At 44.0% G+C, this 22,284-nt stretch overlaps 3 protein-coding genes and 1 long non-coding RNA gene across 9 annotated transcripts in view; 2 read left to right on the top strand and 2 right to left on the bottom strand.

The window, feature by feature from the left end:
* Window positions 1–8,036, bottom strand: part of LOC127008350 (uncharacterized) — a 24,001-nt gene extending 15,965 nt beyond the window's left edge. Inside the window, exons 1-2 of one of the 5 annotated variants that reach the window (XM_050880252.1) lie at window positions 7,889–8,036; window positions 5,276–6,195 (exon numbers count right to left, since the gene is read on the bottom strand). In XM_050880252.1, the coding sequence (XP_050736209.1) occupies window positions 5,276–5,450 (175 nt within the window). In that variant the 5' untranslated portion in view covers window positions 5,451–6,195; window positions 7,889–8,036. Of the gene's footprint in view, window positions 1–5,275; window positions 6,695–7,888 lie in introns of all 5 variants that reach the window. The other 4 variants (XM_050880254.1, XM_050880251.1, XM_050880255.1 and 1 more) reach the window with 4 other exon arrangements.
* Window positions 8,037–9,565: 1,529 nt separating this feature from the next.
* On the top strand, window positions 9,566–11,976 carry LOC127008352 (uncharacterized). Its single transcript, XR_007761041.1, has 3 exons — window positions 9,566–10,706; window positions 10,837–11,736; window positions 11,863–11,976. It is a non-coding gene; the product is annotated as an uncharacterized LOC127008352 (long non-coding RNA).
* LOC127008351 (peroxisomal targeting signal 2 receptor-like) lies at window positions 10,742–18,649 on the bottom strand. Of its 2 annotated transcripts, none has more exons than XM_050880256.1 (8): window positions 18,046–18,649; window positions 17,254–17,431; window positions 16,903–17,075; window positions 16,456–16,569; window positions 16,017–16,125; window positions 15,234–15,439; window positions 14,776–14,861; window positions 10,742–14,290 (listed from the first exon to the last, which is right to left on the bottom strand). In XM_050880256.1, the coding sequence occupies exons 2-8, from the start codon at window positions 17,378–17,380 to the stop codon at window positions 14,092–14,094; spliced, it is 1,014 nt and encodes a 337-aa protein (XP_050736213.1). In that variant the 5' UTR covers window positions 17,381–17,431; window positions 18,046–18,649; the 3' UTR covers window positions 10,742–14,091. The 2 variants fall into 2 exon arrangements, with proteins under 2 accessions (XP_050736213.1, XP_050736214.1); XM_050880257.1 differs by lacking the exon at window positions 18,046–18,649 and adding an exon at window positions 17,576–17,697.
* Window positions 18,650–21,246: 2,597 nt separating this feature from the next.
* The window catches only part of LOC127008353 (kinesin-like protein KIF2A), a 70,905-nt gene continuing 69,867 nt past the window's right edge, over window positions 21,247–22,284 (top strand). The window contains exon 1 of the mRNA XM_050880263.1: window positions 21,247–21,562. Within this exon, the coding sequence (XP_050736220.1) occupies window positions 21,493–21,562 (70 nt within the window). The 5' untranslated portion in view covers window positions 21,247–21,492. The remainder of the gene's footprint in view (window positions 21,563–22,284) is intronic.

Genomic DNA, 22,284 nt, shown 5'->3' on the forward strand with positions numbered 1-22,284 from the left:
TAATTTCTACAGGCCAAATAAGAGATCAATCGGGTTCTCATAAGTGTTATTTTTAGGTTCACGGTACAGAAGGAGGGTCAAACTACCACCAGGGTCATAAAGCTACCTCTGGAAATGCCCACCACTCCTACGAAAGCCTTGTCAAACTACCACCAGGGTCATAAAGCTACCTCTGGAAATGCCCACCACACCTACGAAAGCCTTGCCAAATATGTGTATGCTTGTGCAAGGAACTGATTAAGCATATGAATTGGACCGTATCCTCAAACATTTCGGCGCTCAAGTTCACATATTTGACAAGGCTCTCGTAGGCGTTTTGAGCATTTCCATGGCTTGTTTTATGACCCTGGTGGTAGTGTGACTCTCCTTCCGTACCATGAACCTAAAAGAACACTCATTAGAACCCGTTTGAGCTCCTTTGTGGCCTCTGGAATTTGCTGATGTGAGAGGCGGATGTGTCTCTACAATTTATACATCTTTCTGTTTCTTCTTTCCTCTTCTTCTTCCTCCTCTTATTCACCTCCTCTTGCTAACAGAATCCTCCACCTTCTGTCTCCGCCCTCCTCTTATTCACCTCTTGCTAACAGAATCCTCCACCTTCTGTCTCCGCCCTCCTCTTATTCACCTCTTGCTAACAGAATCCTCCACCTTCTGTCTCCGCCCTCCTCTTATTCACCTCTTGCTAACAGAACCCTCCACTCTTCTTTTTTTTTTATCCTCATCTCCCTGCCATTCAGAGGACCAAGAGGTTTGTTGCTGTTTGCTTTTTCTTTGTACTCCTTTGTACTCCTCTCTCTTCCCCCTTCGTGTTTCTGTTGTTGCTGGCACCCAAGTTACCTTCTTCTTCTTCTTCTTCTTCTTCTTCTTCTTCTTCTTCTTTGATACGATAAGACAAACCTCGTGTGATGTTTATTGCCTTGCCCATTAAACTCTCTCTCTCTCTCTCTCTCTCTCTCTCTCTCTCTCTCTCTCTCTCTCTCTCTCTCTCTCTCTCTCCATACACAATGAGCAAAATAATGACGAATACAGTGCAGAGAGAGAGAGAGAGAGAGAGAGAGAGAGAGAGAGAGAGAGAGACAGACAGACAGACAGACAGACAGACAGACAGACAGACAGACAGACAGAGAGAGAGAGAGAGAGAGTGAGAATGTGGTTGATGACTGCAGAGTGACTGACGTCAGGGCTAAGAAAGGATAGATGTGTGTGTGTGTGTGTGTGTGTGTGTGTGTGTGTGTGTGTGTGTGTGTGTGTGTTTTAACGCTGCTGTGATTTTCGTTTTTTTCTATAGAGAGATTAGAGAAAAGGATGGAGAGAGAGAGAGAGAGAGAGAGAGAGAGAGAGAGAGAGAGAGAGAGAGAGAGAGAGAGAGAGATGTAGGTTATGATGAGGGATGAAGTGAGGAGAAAAGGAGAGAGTGAGGAGGAGGAGGAGGAGGAGGAGGAGGAGGAGAAAAAAAAAGGAATGGAGGGAAGAAGAAAAGAAATGACATAAGCTTATAGCCCGAGGCGGTGTGTTTGTTAAGACAATAGATTCTCTCTCTCTCTCTCTCTCTCTCTCTCTCTCTCTCTCTCTCATCATACTTAACTCTGTAAACTCGAGAAAAGCCTCTAAGTGCTGGTCAACGAGAGAGAGAGAGAGAGAGAGAGAGTAATGAGTCCTATGCAGCCTTGGACTCACGTGTCAGCAACAGGTGGCGTATCCTTTAATCTCTCTCTCTCTCTCTCTCTCTCTCTCTCTCTCTCTGTAACGCGACGCTGATTGGGTTGTTTGTTTTATTTTTTGTTCCCACGAGTAAATATTTCTGACCTTATAAACAATAATAATAATAATAATAATAATAATAATAATAATAATAATAATAATAATAATAATAATAACTCTTCTCGTAAGCGGCTCCTCAGTTCGTCCTTTTCATAACCACCAAACTGTGTCCCTTACCAAGAACTCTTCCTCCTCCTCCTCCTCCTCCTCTTGTCCCCTTCACATAAATAAACGGTTTAACTTTACCCAGCAACCATTTCCTTCACTCCCTCAGACACACACACACACACACACACACACACACACACACACACACACACGCTATGTACGTTTCTTTGTGGACGGCGTTATGGTGTTAAACTGAATCTCTTTGCTCTTCATTGAACGTTTGCTCTCTCAACTGAAGATCCTTTTCTTAACTCGTAACTGAAACTCCTTTGTCTCACTTAACTCGTTTTCTCCTGATTGAACTTCTTTTTATATCTTCTTTGAACTCCTCTCATCTTTCCTCATCTCTTTTCTTCTCTTTTCAGTCCTTTCTTTCTTTTCCGTCTCTTCAGCTAACTCCGCCAGCATTTCCTCCCTACGCTCACGCACGCACACACGTTATTTATAGAAGATGTGGTTAATATCGAGCTCGTTAACTAACTTTTTTGAACCTGTGCTAAGTGTACGTACTTGAACCTAATCGCTTCTCATAAATTAACCTCTCGTCCCAACTAATCGCCCGTCTTTCCTTCCTTTCTTTCCTCCTTCCTTCCTTTCCTCCTTCCTTCCTTTCCTCCTTCCTTCATTTCCTCCTTCCTTCCTTTCCTCCTTCCTTCCTTTTTTCTTTCTTTTTCTTTCTTTCTTTCTTTCTTCCTTCCTTCCTTCCTTCTTCCAGTAGAAAGTATGAAGGTGACACTGCTTATGGGTTTGGATAGGAAAGGATGAGTGTTGGGGGAATTCACGAAGGGGAGAAGAAGGGAAGGCAAGAAAGGGAAAAGAAGGGAAGAAGATGGGACTTGCGGTGGAGGAAGAAGGAGAGGGGCTGGGAAGGGCGATGAAGGTAAGAGGATGGGAGGGATGGGAAGAGTGATGGGGGATAGGAAGGAATGTAAAGGGATGGGACTTGCGGTAGAGGAAGGAGAGAGGACTGGAAAGGGGGATTGAGGGAGAGGAGTGAAGGATGGGAAGGATGGGAGGGAGGGGAAGGGCGATGGAGGGATAGGAATGAAGGATGGGAAGGATGGGAAGGGTGATGGGGGGATAGGAAAGAAGCTAAGGGATGGGGCTTGCAGTGGAGGAAGGAGAGGGGGCTAGGAAGGGAGGAGTCCTGGGCGAGGGGGGCGAGATGAGGAAGGATTGCCTCACACAGGAGCAGCCCACGCACAGGCCGGGGACTTACACGAGGTCTGCTTGTCCTTGTCTCCCTCGTTTGGTCTTCGTTACACGCGTCGTTTGTCTTGATGAGAGTCTTCCACCGTGCCCTTTCCGTGTGTCCTCCCCCACGTTTTTCTTGAGCATTCGTCTCGTCTGTGTCTTGCTCCTGAAGGTGGTCCATAAACAAGACATCTTCCTTTGTCTCACTTGTTAGCAGCCGAGAAGCGAGATGGTGCTTTTCGCAGAGCCACAGATTCATAGCCGCCGGTGTCTGTGATGTGGTGTGCTGTGCTATGGCTATGTCTATGAGTGGCCTTGCCCTCCCCCTAAAAAAACTCGTTACTCCTCCCAGATGTTCTTCATACCTATAGAAAGTATGAAAAAGTAGGCTAAAGCTCCCTGCCGTAGAAACAGAATCCCGTCACCCAAAATTTTAAGTCCTGGTGTGGGCCAATGCTGTGTCTGGTGAATGAGAAAGAGAGAATAAGATCATACGGAGACGGCAGGAAGCTCGTTGGCCCATATAGCTGCGGCCCACCTTTACCTGGCGAGGCACAGGCACACCTCCACACAGGTGCTGCCCCTCACCGGTGTCAGCGGCGTGCCCGGGGTTAAGTGGGCATCTGGGCGGGAAGAAAGAGACGGGATCGCTGCCCCCCCCCCCCATACAGTCCCCTCACCTCGCCTCTTCCCCTCCATCCTTTTTCCTCACTCATCCTCCATCCCTCTCCTTTATCCCATTCCAACCTAATCCTTCCTCCTTCATCTATCTCCTTCGTCCCCTCTCTAATCTAACCCTTCCTCCTTCATCTATCTCCTTCGTCCCCTCTCTAATCTAATCCTTCCTCCTTCATCTATCTCCTTCGTCCCCTCTCTAATCTAACCCTTCCTCCTTCATCTCTCTCCTTCGTTCCTTCTCTAATCTAACGAACCCTTCCTTCTTCATCTCTCTCCTTCGTCCCCTCTCTAATCTAACCTTTCCTCCTTCATCCCTCTTCTTCAACCCTTCTTCCTATCCTCAATACCTCCTTCATCTCTTCCTGCATCCACTCTCCATAACCTCACCTCCTCCTCCTCCTCCTCCTCCTCCTCCTTAAACTCCACCCTCCACTACTTCTCCACCTCTTCCACATCCGGTCTTCTAACCTCATCACCTCCTCTTCTTCCTCCTCTTCCTCCTTCTCCTCTTCCTCTTCGACACGCACACTACCGCCTGTCTCCTCCTCCCCCTCAACCACATCTCCTCCTCCTCCTCCTCCTCCTTTTCCTCCACCCCCTCGTAGGAGATGGAAGAGGTAGTGTGGCGTTTTTACTTTCCTTTTTTTTCTTTGTTGTTTTTACTTTTTGCTGTTTTTTTTATTTGTTTTCGTCTCGCTCTCATAAACCAGGACATTACTTCTTTACAGGAAAGGTCAGGCGCCTCTCTCTCTCTCTCTCTCTCTCTCTCTCTCTCTCTCTCTCTCTCTCTCTCTCTCTCTCTCTCTCTCTCTCTCACTTTTTTTCTCTATACCTTTCTTGCTCTCTTTCTCGCATTCTCACTTGCTCTTCTCTTTCTCTCTCTTTTTTTTCTCTTTCTTTTGGTGTGTGTGTGTGTGTGTGTGTGTGTGTGTGTGTGTGTGTGTGTGTGTGTGTGTGTGTGTGTGTTAAACAAGATTTTTTTGTAACGAACGATGTGTGAAGTGGATGTAAGAAGAGGAGAAAGGAAAAGAAGAGGAAGAGGAGGAGGAGGAGGAGGAGGAAGAGAGGTTAAAAGAGAAGAGGGCGAGAGAGGAAAGGAATCATATCATCTCTCTCTCTCTCTCTCTCTCTCTCTCTCTCTCTCTCTCTCTCTCTCTCTCTCTCTCTCTCTCTCTCTCTCTCTCTCTCTCTCTCCTAATACTCCATCACCCCTTCCTTTCCCTTCCCGTATATCCTTCTCCTTTATCCTTCATCTCTCCTTCCCTTCCTCCCTCCCTCTCTCTCTTTATCTCCCATCCCTTATTCGTCTGACGCAATCACAACACAGCATCCATCACCACGCACACACACACACACACACACACACAGTAGCACCCACACACTTATATTCCTCTCTTTTTCCTAACATTTATACTCTCCATTACGTTATTAACACATATAAAACCAACATATGAAAACATTTAAACACACTCACCCGTGACCTCGCGTAGCACAGAGGTCATAGCGTCCTGCCGAGGGTCATCAGCGAGGGTATACGTGGGTGTGAGGACCAGGAGGAGGAGGAGGAGGAGGGGCATGGAGGAGCCGGCAGAAGTAGAAGTAATAGGAGTCTTCATCCCCTCCGCCTTGGTAGCGTTCCGTCGGCCCATCTCGCCCTCCGTACGGTTCCGCCTCGATCTCCTTCACTCACCTCCCCGTAGACAGCTTTTTCCTCCCTCACCGTATGCGTTTTTACATGTCTCCCTTTCCCGTGCCGCCAGTAAGAGAGCACAGAGAGGGTTGGGAGAGGTAGTCACGCCCCTCAATTCAGCTGTCTTTCTTCTTTCCTTTACGACTTCGATATATTTCCTTTATTGTCTCTGTTTCCCTCTGCGGCTTACAACTCTCCCTATTTTCTTTGTATAGAGCTCGTACGTCACTTTCTTTGTCCTGCGCTCTGTTTCATTCACGAGGACTTCCTACTAGTGTTTATGTTCCCTCCTGCGAACTCTTTTAACTCTTTTATCTTTATTTATTCACGTTTGCGTCGCCACAGGGAGCCAGGAGAGTCACACCCTTTGGTTCTTTTTCGGTCTCTTGGTTGGTCCTCCTCCCCTTCTGTCCTCAACGTCCTTAGTTACTGTCAGGTTTGCGAAATGTTCCACTCGCTCTGTCCTTCCTTTGATCTTTGCCACACACACGGAGATAGAGGGAAAGAGAGATAGTTGCGCCCTTGTGTCTCGCTATCTCTTGGAATTGTACGGTACCGCCCTTAGGATACTGTCTTTTCTGTCTTTCCTTTGATCTTTGCCACACACACAGAGAGAGCGAAAGAGAGAGATAGTTACGCCTTTGTGTCTTCCTATCTCTTGGAATTTTACGGTACAGCCCTTAGGATACTGTCTTTCCTATGATCTTTGCCACACACACAGAGAGCGAAAGAGAGAGATAGTTACGCCCTTGTCTTCCTATCTCTTGGAATTCTACGGTACCGCCCTTAGGATACTGTCTTTCCTATGATCTTTGCCACACACACAGAGATAAAGCGAAAGAGAGATAGTTACGCAATTGTCTTGCTATCTCTTGGAATTCTACGGTACCGTCTTTAGGATACTGTCATTTCTGTTAGCTCTATCTTTCTATCTATCTATATGTCTTTCCCCGGTTGATGGTTCACGGATTCAAATGGAGGTGCGCGCGTATCACACACAAACACACACACACTCACTCGCCACACACACGAACGCACCTCACTCAAACTTCACACGCGCGCCTCACTCAGCCAGTTCAAAGACGCTGGCTATTTATACGGTGGATCACTGCTGCTTGTCTGGTCTGGTGGGTTGGTGGCGGCGTCGATCCCTCACCTCCCCCTCGCCTTGTCTGAGATGTCTCCCTCCCTGTCTCGGTCCGTCTGGGAGTGTGAATGTGAGACGAGGGTATGAATGTGCGTCAATGTGTTAGAGAAAAAAGTTAGAGAAAAAGTAATAGATGGGAGATTAGCCTTTATGGAAGCTGGTACTGTGTTTTCGATGTTAGGAAACGTTAAATAGATGATAGAGGAGAATGTGCGTGGATGTATGAATGAGAGAGGATGAAAAAGTAATAGTATTTGAGATATATGCAAAATTAGCCTAAATGGAAGCTGTGATGGTATAATATCAGTGTTAAGAAATGCAGAATAGATGATAGGAGAGGAGAATGTTCGTGGATGTATTTGTGTTAGAGAGAAGGAAAAGGTAATAGTATTCAAGATAGATGCAAGATTACCCTATATGGAAGCTGGTTTTGTATGTTTTCTGTGTTAATTAAGAAACGTAGAATAGGTGATCATAGGAGAATGTTCGTGGATGTATTTGTGTTAGAGAGAAGGAAAAGGTAATGTATTCAAGACAGATACAAGATTACCCTATATAGAAGCTGGTATTGTGAGTTCTCGGTGTTAAGAAGTGTAGAATAGATGATAGGAGAGGAGAATGTTCGTAGATGTATTTGTGTTAGAGAGAAGGAAAAAGTAATAGTATTCAAGACAGATACAAGATTAACCTATATAGAAGCTGGTATTGTGAGTTCTCGGTGTTAAGAAGTGTAGAATAGATGATAGGAGAGGAGAATGTTCGTAGATGTATTTGTGTTAGAGAGAAAAAGTAATGGTATTTGAGATAGATGCAAAATTAGCCTCTTTGGAAGCTGTGATGGTATAAAATCGGTGTTAGAAAACGTAGAATAGGTGATGATATGAGAGATTGTTATATATGAGAAAAGGTGATGATGATGATGGTGTGTTAGGCTATGTGCGTGAATGTGTGTTAGGAAGAAAGGGTTTTGAGATGGATGCAAAATTAACCTATATGGAAGCTGGTACGTACTTTCTCGGTGTTAGAAAACGTAGAATAGGTGATGAAATGCGAGGTTGTGGTATACGAGAGATGTGATTGGTGGTAGTGGTGATTAGAATATGTGTTAGAAAGAAAAGGGTTTGAGATAGATGCAAAATCAACCTATATGGAAGCTGTGATGGTATAAAAGCGGTGTTAGGAAATGTATAAGAGGTGATGTGATTGCAGGATTAATACGATAATAAGTGATGGAATAGCAGGATAAATACGAGTGGTGGTGGTGGTGGTGGTGAGTCGGGCAGGGCAGCGGAGTGGAGTGTGCGTGTGGGTATGGCTGTGGCCGACGGAGGTGTGGCGGTGGTGGTGGTGGTGAGGCCAGTGTTCCCTCACCACCACCACCATGAGGGCAGGGTAGGAGTGGTTAGGGTCTAGCTAGGGTGCCATTACGCCTTCTCTGGCACCTCCTTTACCATGCTACTACGTGTGTGTGTGTGTGTGTGTGTATCGTTCACCAAGGTCTGATCATGTGCTGGACTTGAGTGCCGGCCAGTGCCTACCTATCCTCCCCGAAGGCCTTTTTTTTTATTTCAACAGCAAAGGAGGCTGCTCAAGTGACGCAAATGATAAGAGACTCGAATAATCAGACACTTCGGGGTCTTGTTACAACGATTTTTAAAGGACGCAGAGAAGATAAGTCGGTTTGTCCTGAGTTTTCTGTTCATGGCGTAGAATCCTTCCAATACTGCCGCTAGGGTCATGAATCACCCATGGAAACCTCTACAACTTCTGCGAGGCCCTTCTCAAATGGATGTACCAAGGCTTCGAAGTTTTATAATATTCTTCTTCTTCTTCTTCGCCATCTTATTATCCAGACTTTATACGGGGTCGCCGTTTCTTTTTCGTTGTTGATTGATTGATTGATTGATTGATAGTTTATTGTTGCAGGTAAACAACAAGGGAGAAGGGAGGAACATGCCATCCCAACCCCCAGTTTTTGAGCCGCCTCTGTTTTTGATGAGCCCCCTCAGTGTTATAATATGGGGCTATACATTTTAAGGGTTTTGAGGGTGACGAAACCATAATATAGACAAGTGTTTCTCCGTGAACCTTAATTAAGAATCCTTGACTAAAGTGAACACGGTTAAAAAGTCTTCGGCTGTAATATTGTAAAGTTTTAATCGTAACGCTGTGCAAGTGTGTATTTCAGAGGTTGCCTTCTCGATCTTCTTCTTTTTTACCTGTTCCGCTTTGTATCGCTTCTTAGGTCCTCCTCAACACCTTTAGGGTCGTTTTAATTAAGACATTTCGTCGCCCAAGAACACATATTTGACAAGGTTTTCGTAGGAGTTGAGGGCATTTCCAGTAGTTTTATGACCCCGGTAGTAGTTTGACCCTTCTTCTGTACCATGAACCTGAAGAAACACTCATTAGAACCCGACTGACCCCCTCTTTGACCTTTAGAAATAGCTGATAAGAGAAGCGAAGGTGTCTGATAATACCGACCTTATACTTCACGGTGCACACTTATACGCTTCACCCTGAACTGATCGAGGTGTTTTTCTGGTCTTTTCTTTCCCTGACCTTGCTTTTCTATATCCTTTTGTTATTTTCCACTATTTCACTTTTCTTCTCACTCCACTTTCATTGCTCAGTTCTCTTTTCCCCAACAACACGACAAGAATTTTTTTGTGTATGGTATTAACTTCACTGCTTCCTCCTTACAGCCATATAGTCCTAAGTGGCGCCTTCTAACACGGTGCTTCCTCGATCAGTCTCCCTCCCTCCCGGATCACAAAGTCTACGGAAGTTGCACCTCACATTTCGCTACTACTTCCACTTTACGATTTTTTTTCCCGTCGTTGTCACTCTTTCTTGCTTGGAACTACAAACAGCTTACCAATAACTGTGACTGCGCTGATGACTCTGGTTAATAACACGCCATATACATAAAATAAAGGAATATATTTGCCCTTACAGAGGTTACACGAGTCTTAAAGAAGAAAACTTTTGCCCGTCTCTCTGTTTGTGTTAAGAGTCGACTGTTAGGTGTGTCGGGGTAACTGTTATAAGCACTAGGTTGGTCTGGCCACCCTGGTGTATACATGGAGAAGACTGTGTACTTTGTGACTGGTAGTGTTAAGAGCTGACTGTCAGGTAACTGTTGCGGAGACTCAACTGGTGTGGTCATATAAGTGTAGAGAGAAGACTGTTTGGCTCTCTGTTTACTGTTAACTGTCTACTCTGTGACTGGTAGTGTTAAGAGATGACTGTTAGGTGTGTGAGGGTAACGTAACTGTTGCTGAGACTAGACTGGTATGGTCATATAAGTGTATAGAGAAGACTGTTTGGCTCTCTGTTTACTGTTAACGGTCTACTCTGTGCCTGCTAATGTTAAGAGTTGACTGTTAGGTGTGTGGAGGTAACTGGTAACTGGCAGGGACTAGATAGGTGTGGTCATATAACTAAGAACATAAGAACATAGGGAGACTGCAAGAGGCCGAGAGAAGACTGTTTGGCTCTCTGTTTACGGTTAACTGTCTTCTCTGTGACTGGTAGCGTTAAGAGTTGATTGTTAGGTGTGTGGGGGTAACTGGTAACTTGCAGGGACTAGGTCGGTGTGGTCACATAGAGGTATAGAGAAGACTGTTTGACTGGTAGTGTTGGAAGTGACTCAGGTGTGTGTGTGTGTAGGTAACTCTTGCAAGGCCTCACAAAGGGAAGGTTCTACACAGCCTCCCTTGTGGTCACCGGGGCGAGGGCGAGGGTACAATTAATGTTTACTCTGTGACTGGTAGTGTTGGGAGTGGCTCAGGTGTGTGTGTGTAGGTAACTCTTGCAAGGCCTCACAAGGGAAGGTTCTACACAGCCTCCCTTGTGGTCACCGGGGCGAGGGCGAGGATACACTTAATGTTTACTCTGTGACTGGTAGTGTTGGGAGTGACTCAGGTGTGTGTGTGTGTAGGTAACTCTTGCAAGGCCTCACAAGGGAAGGTTCTACACAGCCTCCCTTGTGGTCACCGGGGCGAGGGCGAGGATACACTTAATCTCTGTGACTGGTAGTGTTGGAAGTGACTCAGGTGTGTGTGCGTGTAGGTAACTCTCGCAAGGCCTCACAAGGAAAGGTTCTGCACAGCCTCCCTTGTGGTCACCGGGGCGAGGGCGAGGATACACTTAATCTCTGTGACTGGTAGTGTTGGAAGTGACTGTGTGTGTGTAGGTAACTCTCGCAAGGCCTCACAAGGGAAGGTTCTGCCAGCGTTGCCAAATCATCGTACACACCGTATTCCATTTTCATGGTTTCTGACTGACATCTATAGCAAAAACAAACAAAACAAACATCAATAAATAGCAGTTTTAACGCTAACTTTAATATCCTTTCATTATTTCTGTAGGTACGAGAGTTTGAGGCTTAAAAATGATAAATACAATGTGGTGAATACGAAAGTCTGGCAACACTGGGCGGGACGAGGGCGCTAGGATACACTTGAGCAAATGTACGAAGTAATACCTGAACATAGACATTTGTACTCGACGATAGTAAAATTACATGGATAAAATAAAGTACGGATAAAATCAACTACTAGATAAAGTTATGGTATATATATAGCTGGTAACTGATAAGCTAAATTCATAAGGTTACTTGAAATCACTTAGTAAAATAGAACTATATAAATGATTACATGAATGAATAGGGAAAAATATGGCATAAAGTATGGATAAAATTAGCTGCTATATAAAGTTATGGTATATATATAACTAGTAACTGATAAGCTAAATTCATATGGTTAATTGAAATCACTTAGTAAAATAGGACTATATGAATGACTACATGGATGAATAGGAAAAAATATGGTATAAAGTATGGATAAAATTAGCTACTATATAAAGTTATGGTATATATATAACTAGTAACTGATAAGCTAGATTCATATGGTTAATTGAAATCACTTAGTAAAATAGGATTATATGAATGACTACATGGATGAATAGGAAAAAAATATGGGATGTTTTATACAACAACGAAAACATCACACACCCAGACAAGTATCATAAATCAATGTCATTTTTTCTATAACATGAGAGTAGATGAATGATTGAATGAATGAATTGGAAAAAAGTATATGGGATGATTTATACAACACAACCAAGATATATCAAACACCCAGACACTTATCATAAAACAAAGCCATTATTCCGTAACATGAGAATAGATGAATGACCGAATGAATGAATTGGGAAAAAGAATATATGGGATGATTTATACAACACAACCAAAACATCACACACCCAGACACTTATCATAAAACAAAGCCATTATTCTGTAGCATGAGAATAGATGAATGACCGAATGAATGAACTGGAGAAAAAATATATGGGATGATTTATACAACACAACCAAGATATATTAAACACCCAGACACATCATGAACATTTTCTGCTGGACTGTGAAGAATATACAGAAATAAGACAAAACCAAAACTTTATACAGAACAGAGAAAACCAAAGCTGAGACTAGTTAATAGCCGATATACTAGTGTTTCAACCATTATATAACTCTGGAGGAAATTGAAGATAGAGAAAACTATATCACAACAATATGGAACAGAAGAATAAAGAAAACTGAACAAAACTAAAAGACACAACAACGCCAATCAAGAATCAAGAATAAGTCATAAGAGAAGATGGCGCCACTATAAACACTTGCCTACGCCATGATGGGCTGAGGCCGAATACCATCCAGGTCCCCCAAGCAAGCCTACCAGCGTTATAAGCATAGACGTAAAAAAAAAAAATAATAAATAAATAAAAAAGTGGGAGCCATCACAAAGGCAATCCCACGCCTACTATTGTACTGGACTGGATGAATCTACGGCATTACTCTTTGTCTCAACACCCACCTATACTACTAACAAACCAGCAGCATTAGTCTTTGTCATTCAGGCCTGATAAAACTCTTAAGGAAATCTGATGTTAGGGTACACCGAGCCTCTGCAGCATGACATAATCACTGCCAACCCTACATCCGGCCCACAGCCAGATGGTGAGGCAATCAACAACACCCACCTGGCCTGGCAAGTGATGGGCCTGGAGGGTTGCGTAGTTCGTTGATGATTACAAGATTTACTTCTGAGTTATGTGGTGGTGGCTGTTTGATGATGATAATGATGATAAACTGTTTGTGATAATGATGACAATAATACTACATGATAAAACTATAATGTGTACTCTTTAACAATGTGATACTTTTAGCTACATCAATTTCTTAGTCCAAAAGTTGACACAGGCAGTACAATGATACTAATGATGATGATAGTGATGATAATGAAGTACTGGTGATCGTAATAACACTAATGGAGGATATGACAAAACTACAATGTATCCTTTTTAACAATATGACCCTTCTAGCTGCATTCATTTCTTAAAAGTTAAAGGTTGACACAGTATTCATGACATGGGGAGGCGGTGGCTGAGTGGATAGCGTGACGGCGCCATGTTCAGGACGACGCGAGTTCAATCCCCGCCCGGTGCCACAAGCTGGGACTTTCAGCTGCCGCCAAGTCGCTTAAAACTACCCACATGCTGTCCAGAAGACCACCTATCAACCCGGACTCTAGATTCTAGGATTAAAGATGAGCTCCGGGAGGGCAGCATGAGCCAATGCAAGATGGTGCCACTATAAACACTTGCCAGCGCCACAACGGGCTGGGGCTGACCATCAGGCCCTCATATGAAGGAAGGCCTACCTGCACAACAGGCGAAGACATAAAAAAAAAAAAAACTAGGAATAGGATCCTCCCCACAGAGAACATAACAATACATGATTAGGATTGAAAGACTAGGATAGGAATAGGATCCTCCCCACAGAGAACATAACAATACATGATTAGGATTGAAAGACTAGGTATTACCACCCCTAAATAAAACATAGGAAGTGGCTAAAAGTCTCTCCCAGCACTGCACTGTTCATGGCTGGGGTAAACTTCACTCATGCAGAGCAGTAATGGTAGAGAAAGATGATGAGAGAAAAAACTCCAAAAATCCGAGGATGTGAGACAACTCCTCTTCACATTAACAAACTTTTACTGTCTAACTTTACTGTAATGCTGAGACTATGTGTATCTAAAGTCCTATGAACACCATCCTTCCTGTCTAATTATCAGTTGTTGTATAGTTCATGCAAGGGTGTAGCCTTCCCATCTGTTTGCCATTCCAGTCTGTTCTAATTCCATAACCCTTCTATGTTCTTGCTAATGTATGTTTTTTTATGAGTACACTTCCTTTCTGTTCAGTCTGGCATCTTTACTCCCTTCCTCTGTGTGACTATCCCTCCTAACCACCTCCTAGAAGTCTATAACCCTTCTATGTTCTTTCTTATGTATGTTTTCTTATGAGTACACTTCCTTTCCGTTATGAGTCAGTCTGGTGTCATAACTCCCTTCCCTTGTGTGACTATCTCCCCCCTAACCACCTCTTAGAAACTGTCCCCTCCTGAGGCTGAGGCTGAGGGGTTTGGAGGCAGCTTCCCCAAGTTGTACACACCCACACTCTGGTCCCAGGCACAGTCAGCGATCAAGTTCTCAGAGTGGTTGGACATGTCGAGCCCGTAGACAAACTCGGTGTGCTTCCCCATCGCCAGCAGGCACGGGGTCGGCAAGCTGTGGTCCCACACTCTGTTGGTGAAGAAGGTGTGATAAAATGATAGAAATGTCTTCACTCATCAGTAAGGCTGAGCACAGAATTTGGATTTGATTTGGAGGTGCCAATATTGTGTAGAGAGATGGCCAGTGGTGGGACAGGCCATGATAGGAGGCTGAGAGATCAATTACTGATTTATTGGGCTATGAATCATGGTGCTGCAACTACTGTGGTCATAAAACACTCCAGATTTGTGTTAACCCCTTGACTGCGACTTTCCTACAAGAAGGCATTACCAAGCTACAGCATTATAAAGGCCTGAAAGAATGTAACCATTGTGTACAGGAACAATAACCCCTACCTGTAGAGTAGATGCTAGACCTTATGTTACATCAACACCATAATTGTTTGTTTGATAGAAATAATGATTCTTTTTTCTGTGGAGCCCAAGAATAGCTAACTAACCACTGCCTTAATGCTCGACTGTCTACACAAGTCTTGCCTCCATCCTATGACTCACCTGGTTGAGAAATCATAGGAGACGGATACCAGCTGAGTCTCGTGGAAGGGAGAACACTTGACCCGCCGCACTGGGTACTGGTGGCCCTACAGCGGAACACAGAAAAGTTGATTATTTTTCCATCACGTAATTAGGACACAAAACAAAACATTATATATATTAGGGTGCCTGTGGACGCTTTCCGTTTTTTTAGGTACATATGGAGTAAGTTCTGTATATATTGTTGTTCGTTTTGGCCATCCCCACACTCAGGGGTGACCAAACACAACACTTAAAGGGGAGAGAGGGAGAAGTATAGATCAGGCTGAATGGGAAGGAGAATAATGAGTGCTGAGGAGGATGAGGGATAGCACCTGTATATCTCTTCTCTTCTTCAGCTATTATGCGAGTGTCAAGTCAAAGGCCACTCTGTAATCAGCAGCGACGAAGGAGACTGCCATCCAAGACCAAGACCTTACCTGCAGGACAAAGACAGGCTGTGTGGGTTGCCGCAGGTCCCAGCCGCATATGTTACAGTCGGTGCTGGAGGTGACAATGAGGTTCTGGTTGTACTTGGACCAGTCACAGCTGAGCACCTCACCGCCGGCACCCCTACACGCCGTCACCACCATGGACGCCCCCCCCTGTGCCCGCCGCATGTTCCACACCCTCAGCGTTTTGTCCCCTGGAGGATGGGTATGGGTTAGTCTTTACTCTTCCATGGTACTTCTCATCGTCTTTACTTAATATATTTTGAGTAGAATTAGTTTACTCCCTCAGCGTTTTGTCCCCTGAAGGTTGGGTATGAGTTAGTCTTTACTCTTCAATGACACTTCTCATCATCTTTACTTAATATATTTTGAGTAGAATTAGTTTACTCCCTCAGCGTTTTGCCCCCTGAAGGTTGAGTACGAATTACTCCTCAGTTGTTCATATCATCACAATTACTTCATATATTCTGGGTAGCATTAGGACTTAACTTTATTTATTTTTTCAGCAACTAAGCAGCTCATGGGGAAAAATGTCTGTTAAATGCTACTCCTGCTAGAGACAGTTTGAGTGGCTAAATGAGAATGTCGGTGTTGGTTTAGAGGTATCTTCATACTTCCCTCCTTAAAGAGTTCAAATCATAGGCAGGATACATGATTGATATAAAGATCTTAAAATGTTGAGCGGAAAGTAGAGAAGTGAAGGGTGATCATAGCAAAGAGAAGGCATGTGAGGTAACAAAGAGAAGGGCTGTGAGGTGAGGGTCTGATTACCTGAGACGGAGGCCACACATCCCGGCAGGTGCGGTGACCAAGCTGCCTGGTACACAAGTGCCTCGTGTCCTGCGAAGGTCACCAGGGAACTCTCATGGTTGGGGTCCCACTGTAATGACAAGAGTCCCTCAGTAATCTACATGAAGGCATCATTCTTGGGTACAATGAAACTGCTACAACTGAAAACCTTGATGAACTCACATGAAATTTTGAGCAATGCCCACCATACAGTAAAAGCATCTACCAATCTACTCATTTATGAGTAGATTGAGTGGCTTGAAACTCATCTCCATTATACACATTGTATGCTATCACACAGTTTGACCTAATGCAGCAAAAATTTCAAATATAATTCTCCTAAGAATAATGACTGGGTTTAAGAACCACAAATCTTTCACCTTTGCCCCCTCACTGCTTTAGCCATCCCTCCCCAACTCACCAGCTTGATGGTGGCATCCCAGGAGGTGGACACAAAGAGCTGCTCACTTCTGGTCTGGCTCCAGTCCAGCGAAGAGGCCTCCCGGGTGTGCTCCTTGAACACCTTCACTGGGGCCTGTGCCATGCAGGCCAGGAGAGGGATTTAGTGTTGTACATGGCTGACACTGGAACATTACCACACAGACACCTGCAACCCATGCATACCTTGATCCTGCTCCCAGTTGTCTGTTACTCTGAGCTGTGTAGCTGCTGGCTGACAAACATCAAACCTTTCACAAGAAATGTTTAAGTTTTCACCTAAATGAACCTACATATACCTATATAAAATTTACATGTTATGAAATAATCTCTGCTTATATTGTTCATTTCTAACATGTGTATTCATGGTTGCTGGGCAGCATTTCATATCATATGATTCTGTGGGTGTACAGCAAGGTGATGTGCTCACCTGTGGGTGGGTCGTGTCCCACAGCTGAAGGGAGCCGTCCCCTGCAGCACTGACAACACAGTGGGGGTCCTGCTCACTCCAGGCCAAGTCAAAGAGGCCGTCCTGCCACTCACAGGAGCGCACCAGGCCACTGCCAGGGAGTCCAAGGTCAAGCAGCACCAGACTGCCACCTCCTGCAAGGCATTCAGCAATTAGCATCAGGACAATTCATTTTCTTTGATTAACATTTTAAATAATATGTCATAGTTTACAGAACCTTTGAATTTTACTATATCTTCAGCCAGGTTTGTCAATATTCCTTTCACTTGGATATTTGTGAGAGTACGGAACACCTGAGGCTTCTTCCCTCACCTGTCAAGCCAAAGTTTTGTCCCGTGGCGACACCCAAGAGGCTGGGGTTGAAGGGACTGAACTTGACGCTGTAGCCGTGGCGGTCTGGGGTGCGCAGGAACCTGGTGTTGCCCGTTGCTGACATCATCTTGAACACAGCGCTGGTGGACACGTCAACCACTCAGCATCAAGGGACGAGCTGTGCATCGAGAATTTCTAGGTTAATATCAGTGATGAGAAGACACCCACTGTGCTCATGTTCCCTGCCCTGTGAGCTGAGCCAAACTGACATAACCAGCAGGACTAAGTTATTGATTTACAGGTGAAAGGTTAGTGTTCTTACATTACATTATTGGAAGATTGTACAGGCCTCTATTCCAGGGATAATCCTCATTACCCAAACTTGGTCAAATATTCATCCTTTATTATATAACTGGAGATATTGGAATCCAGAGAGAGAGAGAGAGAGATTTACGGATTTCAAACACTCACTCAGTTTACCTTGCAGAGAGAGACTTAAAAATTTAGGATTTCAAACATTCACTCAGTTTTCCTTGCAGAGAGAGAGAGAGAGAGAGAGAGAGAGAGAGAGAGAGAGAGAGACTTCCCGATTAAAACAAGTCTCAAGGGATGCTTTGGCCTTGGACTTTGGGAAGGGAGAGGGCGGGATCTCCATAGCAGCCTCCGAGCACCGCCCAGCATTCCATCACAAAACATATACTAAACAAAAAGCACCGTACACTCACATAATAACAAAACCAAGCATTGTCACCACCTTAGAATGACTTAGTAGTTAGTATATACCACTCCCACCTTGTTTTTCAGCGAGCACCTCACCATGACTCCCCGCCAGCCAATCAGCGCGCGCCTTTCTCGCCGCCTTGGCCCGGGATGTAAACAAGATCGTGACCAGCAGATGCAGCTGTATTATCGTAACTTTGAAACTGTCGTACAACTTCAGCTAAGATTGTTGTATTAAATTATAAAACCACTATTTGAGGCACGAACATGTCAGTATTGTTAAGCTTTGGCTATTTTCACACTGTCAGTTTTCACCAAAATTATTGTATAGAATTATAAAACCAATAGTGGGATATACTACCTATTAAGTGACAGTGTTGGGTTATGTTATTATGTGAGTACGGTGCATTTTCGTCAGTACGTCATATTATGGGTATTTTCACACTGTCTTGCCACTCTTTCCTATGGTTTGTCGAGAGGTCAGCAGAAGAATTATTTGACAACCCGAGTACTTCTCAAGATTTGGGCGAGGTGTGTTCGCGGCATTGATGTAACCAATCCAAGCTGTGAAATACTTGTTTTAATGTCAGAAACTGTTGTATCTCGTGTACGGACGTTATTGTGTATCTTACCGGTCATTTATTTGTATCTACACATTAATTGTCTTGTGTCTGAAGTCACATACCTCCGTAAACCGTTAATAATTATCAGTGGGACGAACCAAAGATAACCTTATTCTTTCCCCTGCTTTACCTTAACCAACTGGGTGATTCTGCAAATACCTCTTTACAAGGCAAGTTAAATAAGCCAAAACACATATATGAAGACCTATAAGGCAGTATAGTCTCAACATATGCAAGTTTTTTTTTCTTTTTCTTCGTCTTCTTAAACTCGTATAACTGTGAAAAAACGAGCAACGTATTGACACGAATAGTGAAGCAGTCATGTAATTAAGAAACAACGACAGCTTCAGTACTGGACTTGATTGTAAGATTGATTGTTACGCGAAGAAGTAATACCAATTTTCACCTTGCCCTGGGCAGTACAAATATACCCAGTCAGTTATTGATTGCAAGTGTTCGCAAGGTCACGGCCTCGGTATTGCCGGTTTCAAAGAAAACACATCACCTGTCACGCAAGCAGTAGAGGCACAAAAACGATTCAGTTATTAAAATTCCACGACATTAATTTGCCAGCTTTTATAGTGACGATGATAACATGGGTGAATTATCAAGACTTAGGTCTAAACAGGCTACTTCCCATGGACAGAGGAGAGCATTGAGATTAAGGTGACGCAGCCTTTGCCTGCTTCAGTCATAGAAGACAAGTAGATGAAAGCATTAAGTAGTGGTTAAGGTTGTAGTTTCCCGTGACAATGCCGCTGTTTCTGTGGATAAGTTGGAAAAATTCGGTGTTCTCAATATTTTCAAGTCCATGCCAGTAAAGGTGTGTCCAGCATGTCCCTTCACAAATTGTTCTTGCCCCCAGAGTATTAGAACCCAATCCATCCAGTGTGTCTTCGTATGACTCGATCCCCCCTCTGAGCTGGGACATTTTCCAGGGTGCTTATATAATTTTGTAGGTACGGGGACTAAACTTGGATACCATACTTCTTGTGAGGGCGGACTAAGGTTTTGTAGAGTTAAAAATATAATAAATTCGCATAACTGAAAAAAAACGAGCAACGAATTGACATGAATAGTGAAGCAGTCAGTAATTAAAAAAACAACGATAGCTTCAGTATTGTACTTGATTGTAAGATGATTGTTACGCGAATAATAATAATAATAATAATAATAATAATAATAATAATAATAATAATAATAATAATAATAATAATACGTTTTAATTCGCCCAGCGGCATAGAGAGATTGATAGATATAGATAGATAGATAGATAGATATAAGGCAAGAAATCTAACGAGAGAGCATGACAAATATAATCGGTATTGCCGGTTCCTAGGAAAACACGTCACCTGTCACGCAAGCGGTAGAGGTAAAAACAGGACTCGGTTATTAGAATTCCACGACACATTAATTTGCCAGGTTTTATATTGACAATGGTGACGTGGGTGGATTATCAAGACACTGGTCCATACAGGCTACTTCCGGTGGACAGAGGAGAGCATGGAGGGTATACATCACCATGGGTATGTTGCCTTTGCCCGCTGCAGTCATTTGTGATGAGTAGACGAAAGCATTAATTAAGTAGTGGTTAAGGGTTGCATCTTCCCGTGACACTATGGTTGGTATTACAAAACACTTTCACTTCTAACATCAACTATTTCTAGAGGTCAAAGAGGGAGTCAAATGGGTTCTAATGAGTGTTTCTTTAGGTTCACTGTACAGAGGAAGGGTCAGACTACCACCAGGGTCATAAAACTACCCCTGGAAATGCCCACAACTCCTACGACAGCCCTGCCAAATATGTGAACTTGGGCGACGAAATGTTTTAAAATACGACCCTATATGTCGATCGCTATTTCTGTGGGCAAGTTGGAGAAATTCGGTGGACTCAATATTTCCAAGCTCATGCAAATAAAAGTGTGTCCAGCATGTCCCTTCACAAATTGTTCTTGCCCCCAGAGTATTAGAACCCAATATCCATCCAGTGTGTCTTCGTATGATTCGATCCACTTTCTGAGCTGGGATATTTTCCAGGGTGCCTATATCATTTTGTAGGTGCGGGGACTATACTTTTCAACCAAATGTGATATCAGACTCCTCGTGAAGAGATGAAAATGTATGGCATGACAATAAAAGATAGCAAGTTATGTTGAGGAGTTTGTATTTTCCCGCGCAGAGAAAACATTTACACTAAAATACCGTTTAACAGTAACCTTTATAACCAAGAAGCAGAAAAGTGTGCATAAGACTCCTCGATTCTATTTATTTATACTTGAACCGATATAGCTTTGTGCCACTTGTTCCTCGCCGCCTCTGAGCAGGTTTGGGCAAGGAAAACCATGTCGTCTATTGCATGTAAGCCGCGCCCTGATTGGCTGGCCCGCTCCTTCTGTTTGGTTGCTCCACCGTTGCACATAGTATTTACCAGTTTTTGACGCCTAGCTATTGCCAAGAAGCATCAGGAATTAACTATTTTAACGGGAAATACAAATTAATCTAGTTGTTGGGGCCCAGGAGACGGTTTTTGGGTCGGAACTTGGTAATTATAAGAGACTGAGTACGACAATCTGGCAACGTTGTGGCTGGCATGGCAGGAGTAGTCGAGAGCGGCGAGCCACCTGCGATCATTTAAAATTGAACCTCCGTTAAGACAACTTGAAACCTTCCATGGCCGCCGTAAAATCAGACCGGTGGAGCTAAAAATTGTGCAGGGGGAGGAGAGTGGCGGCGGCGCGGGTGTGGAGAGGCGCCTGAGGGGGGAGAGAAGGGACCGAGGTGTGGAGTTACTCTCGCCGGGACAGATTTGAATAGTGCTGTGAGATCCGTGGTGGTGGTGGAGACCTGCTGTGGATTTTTGCCTTTTTCCGAGGATTGTGGCGGCCCGAGGGACACGATGAAGATGGACGAGGTGAACGTGGGAGGCCTAGGCGTTGGGGTCACGGTGGACATCCAGAGAACAGACGGTGAGTGGGGAAAAAGGCGGAAAAATGGTGTCCCTTCCTTGTGTTGTGGTGGCTGTCAGGAGCACCGCCCGGGAACATAGCAAACGGACGGGAACACAAGGGGATATTTTTGTGGCTGGAGAGTTTTATAATCCACTGCGGCAAGTTTGTAAGCTCCCTGCCCAAACAGAACCTGCTTGTGTATATAATGTTTGGGTTTGACGTATAAAGAAGGAGATATTTTGGTAACTACGCAAGGAAATCCGTTTTTTAGTATCTGGTACAAACTCATTTTACGTGTGTTTTGTGATTCAGGGAGTAAATGGAGTGTCTTGCCTTTGGTCTTGTTTCTCTGCTCTTTTTCGTTTCTCCTTTTATATTTCTTCGCTTCTCGTGTCTCTATTGTCCTTTCCTTTCATCCTTTCTCCTTTGCTCCCCTTTCTCCTCCCTTTCATCATCAATTTGCAAAACATGACGAAAATTCCTTATATGTGTAGTGTTTGGCGTTGACATTAAGTAGGAAATTTTAGGAAACCCCACAGGCATCGAGTCTACATAACTGATCATTGTAGAGAATATGGTTCGGTTTGGGCGCATACACTGATCAACTGGCCCAACAATTCCTCGTATTTACCGCGATTTAAACCCGTCCACGTGGCCTCCATTAACCAAATCCACGCTTCTTGTCTCACTTGGGAAGGAAGGGAAGGCATAGGGAGGGAGACGGAAAGCAGACTGGCTGG

This window comes from Eriocheir sinensis, chromosome 37, assembly GCF_024679095.1.
Source record: "Eriocheir sinensis breed Jianghai 21 chromosome 37, ASM2467909v1, whole genome shotgun sequence".
Lineage (NCBI taxonomy): Eukaryota > Metazoa > Arthropoda > Malacostraca > Decapoda > Varunidae > Eriocheir > Eriocheir sinensis.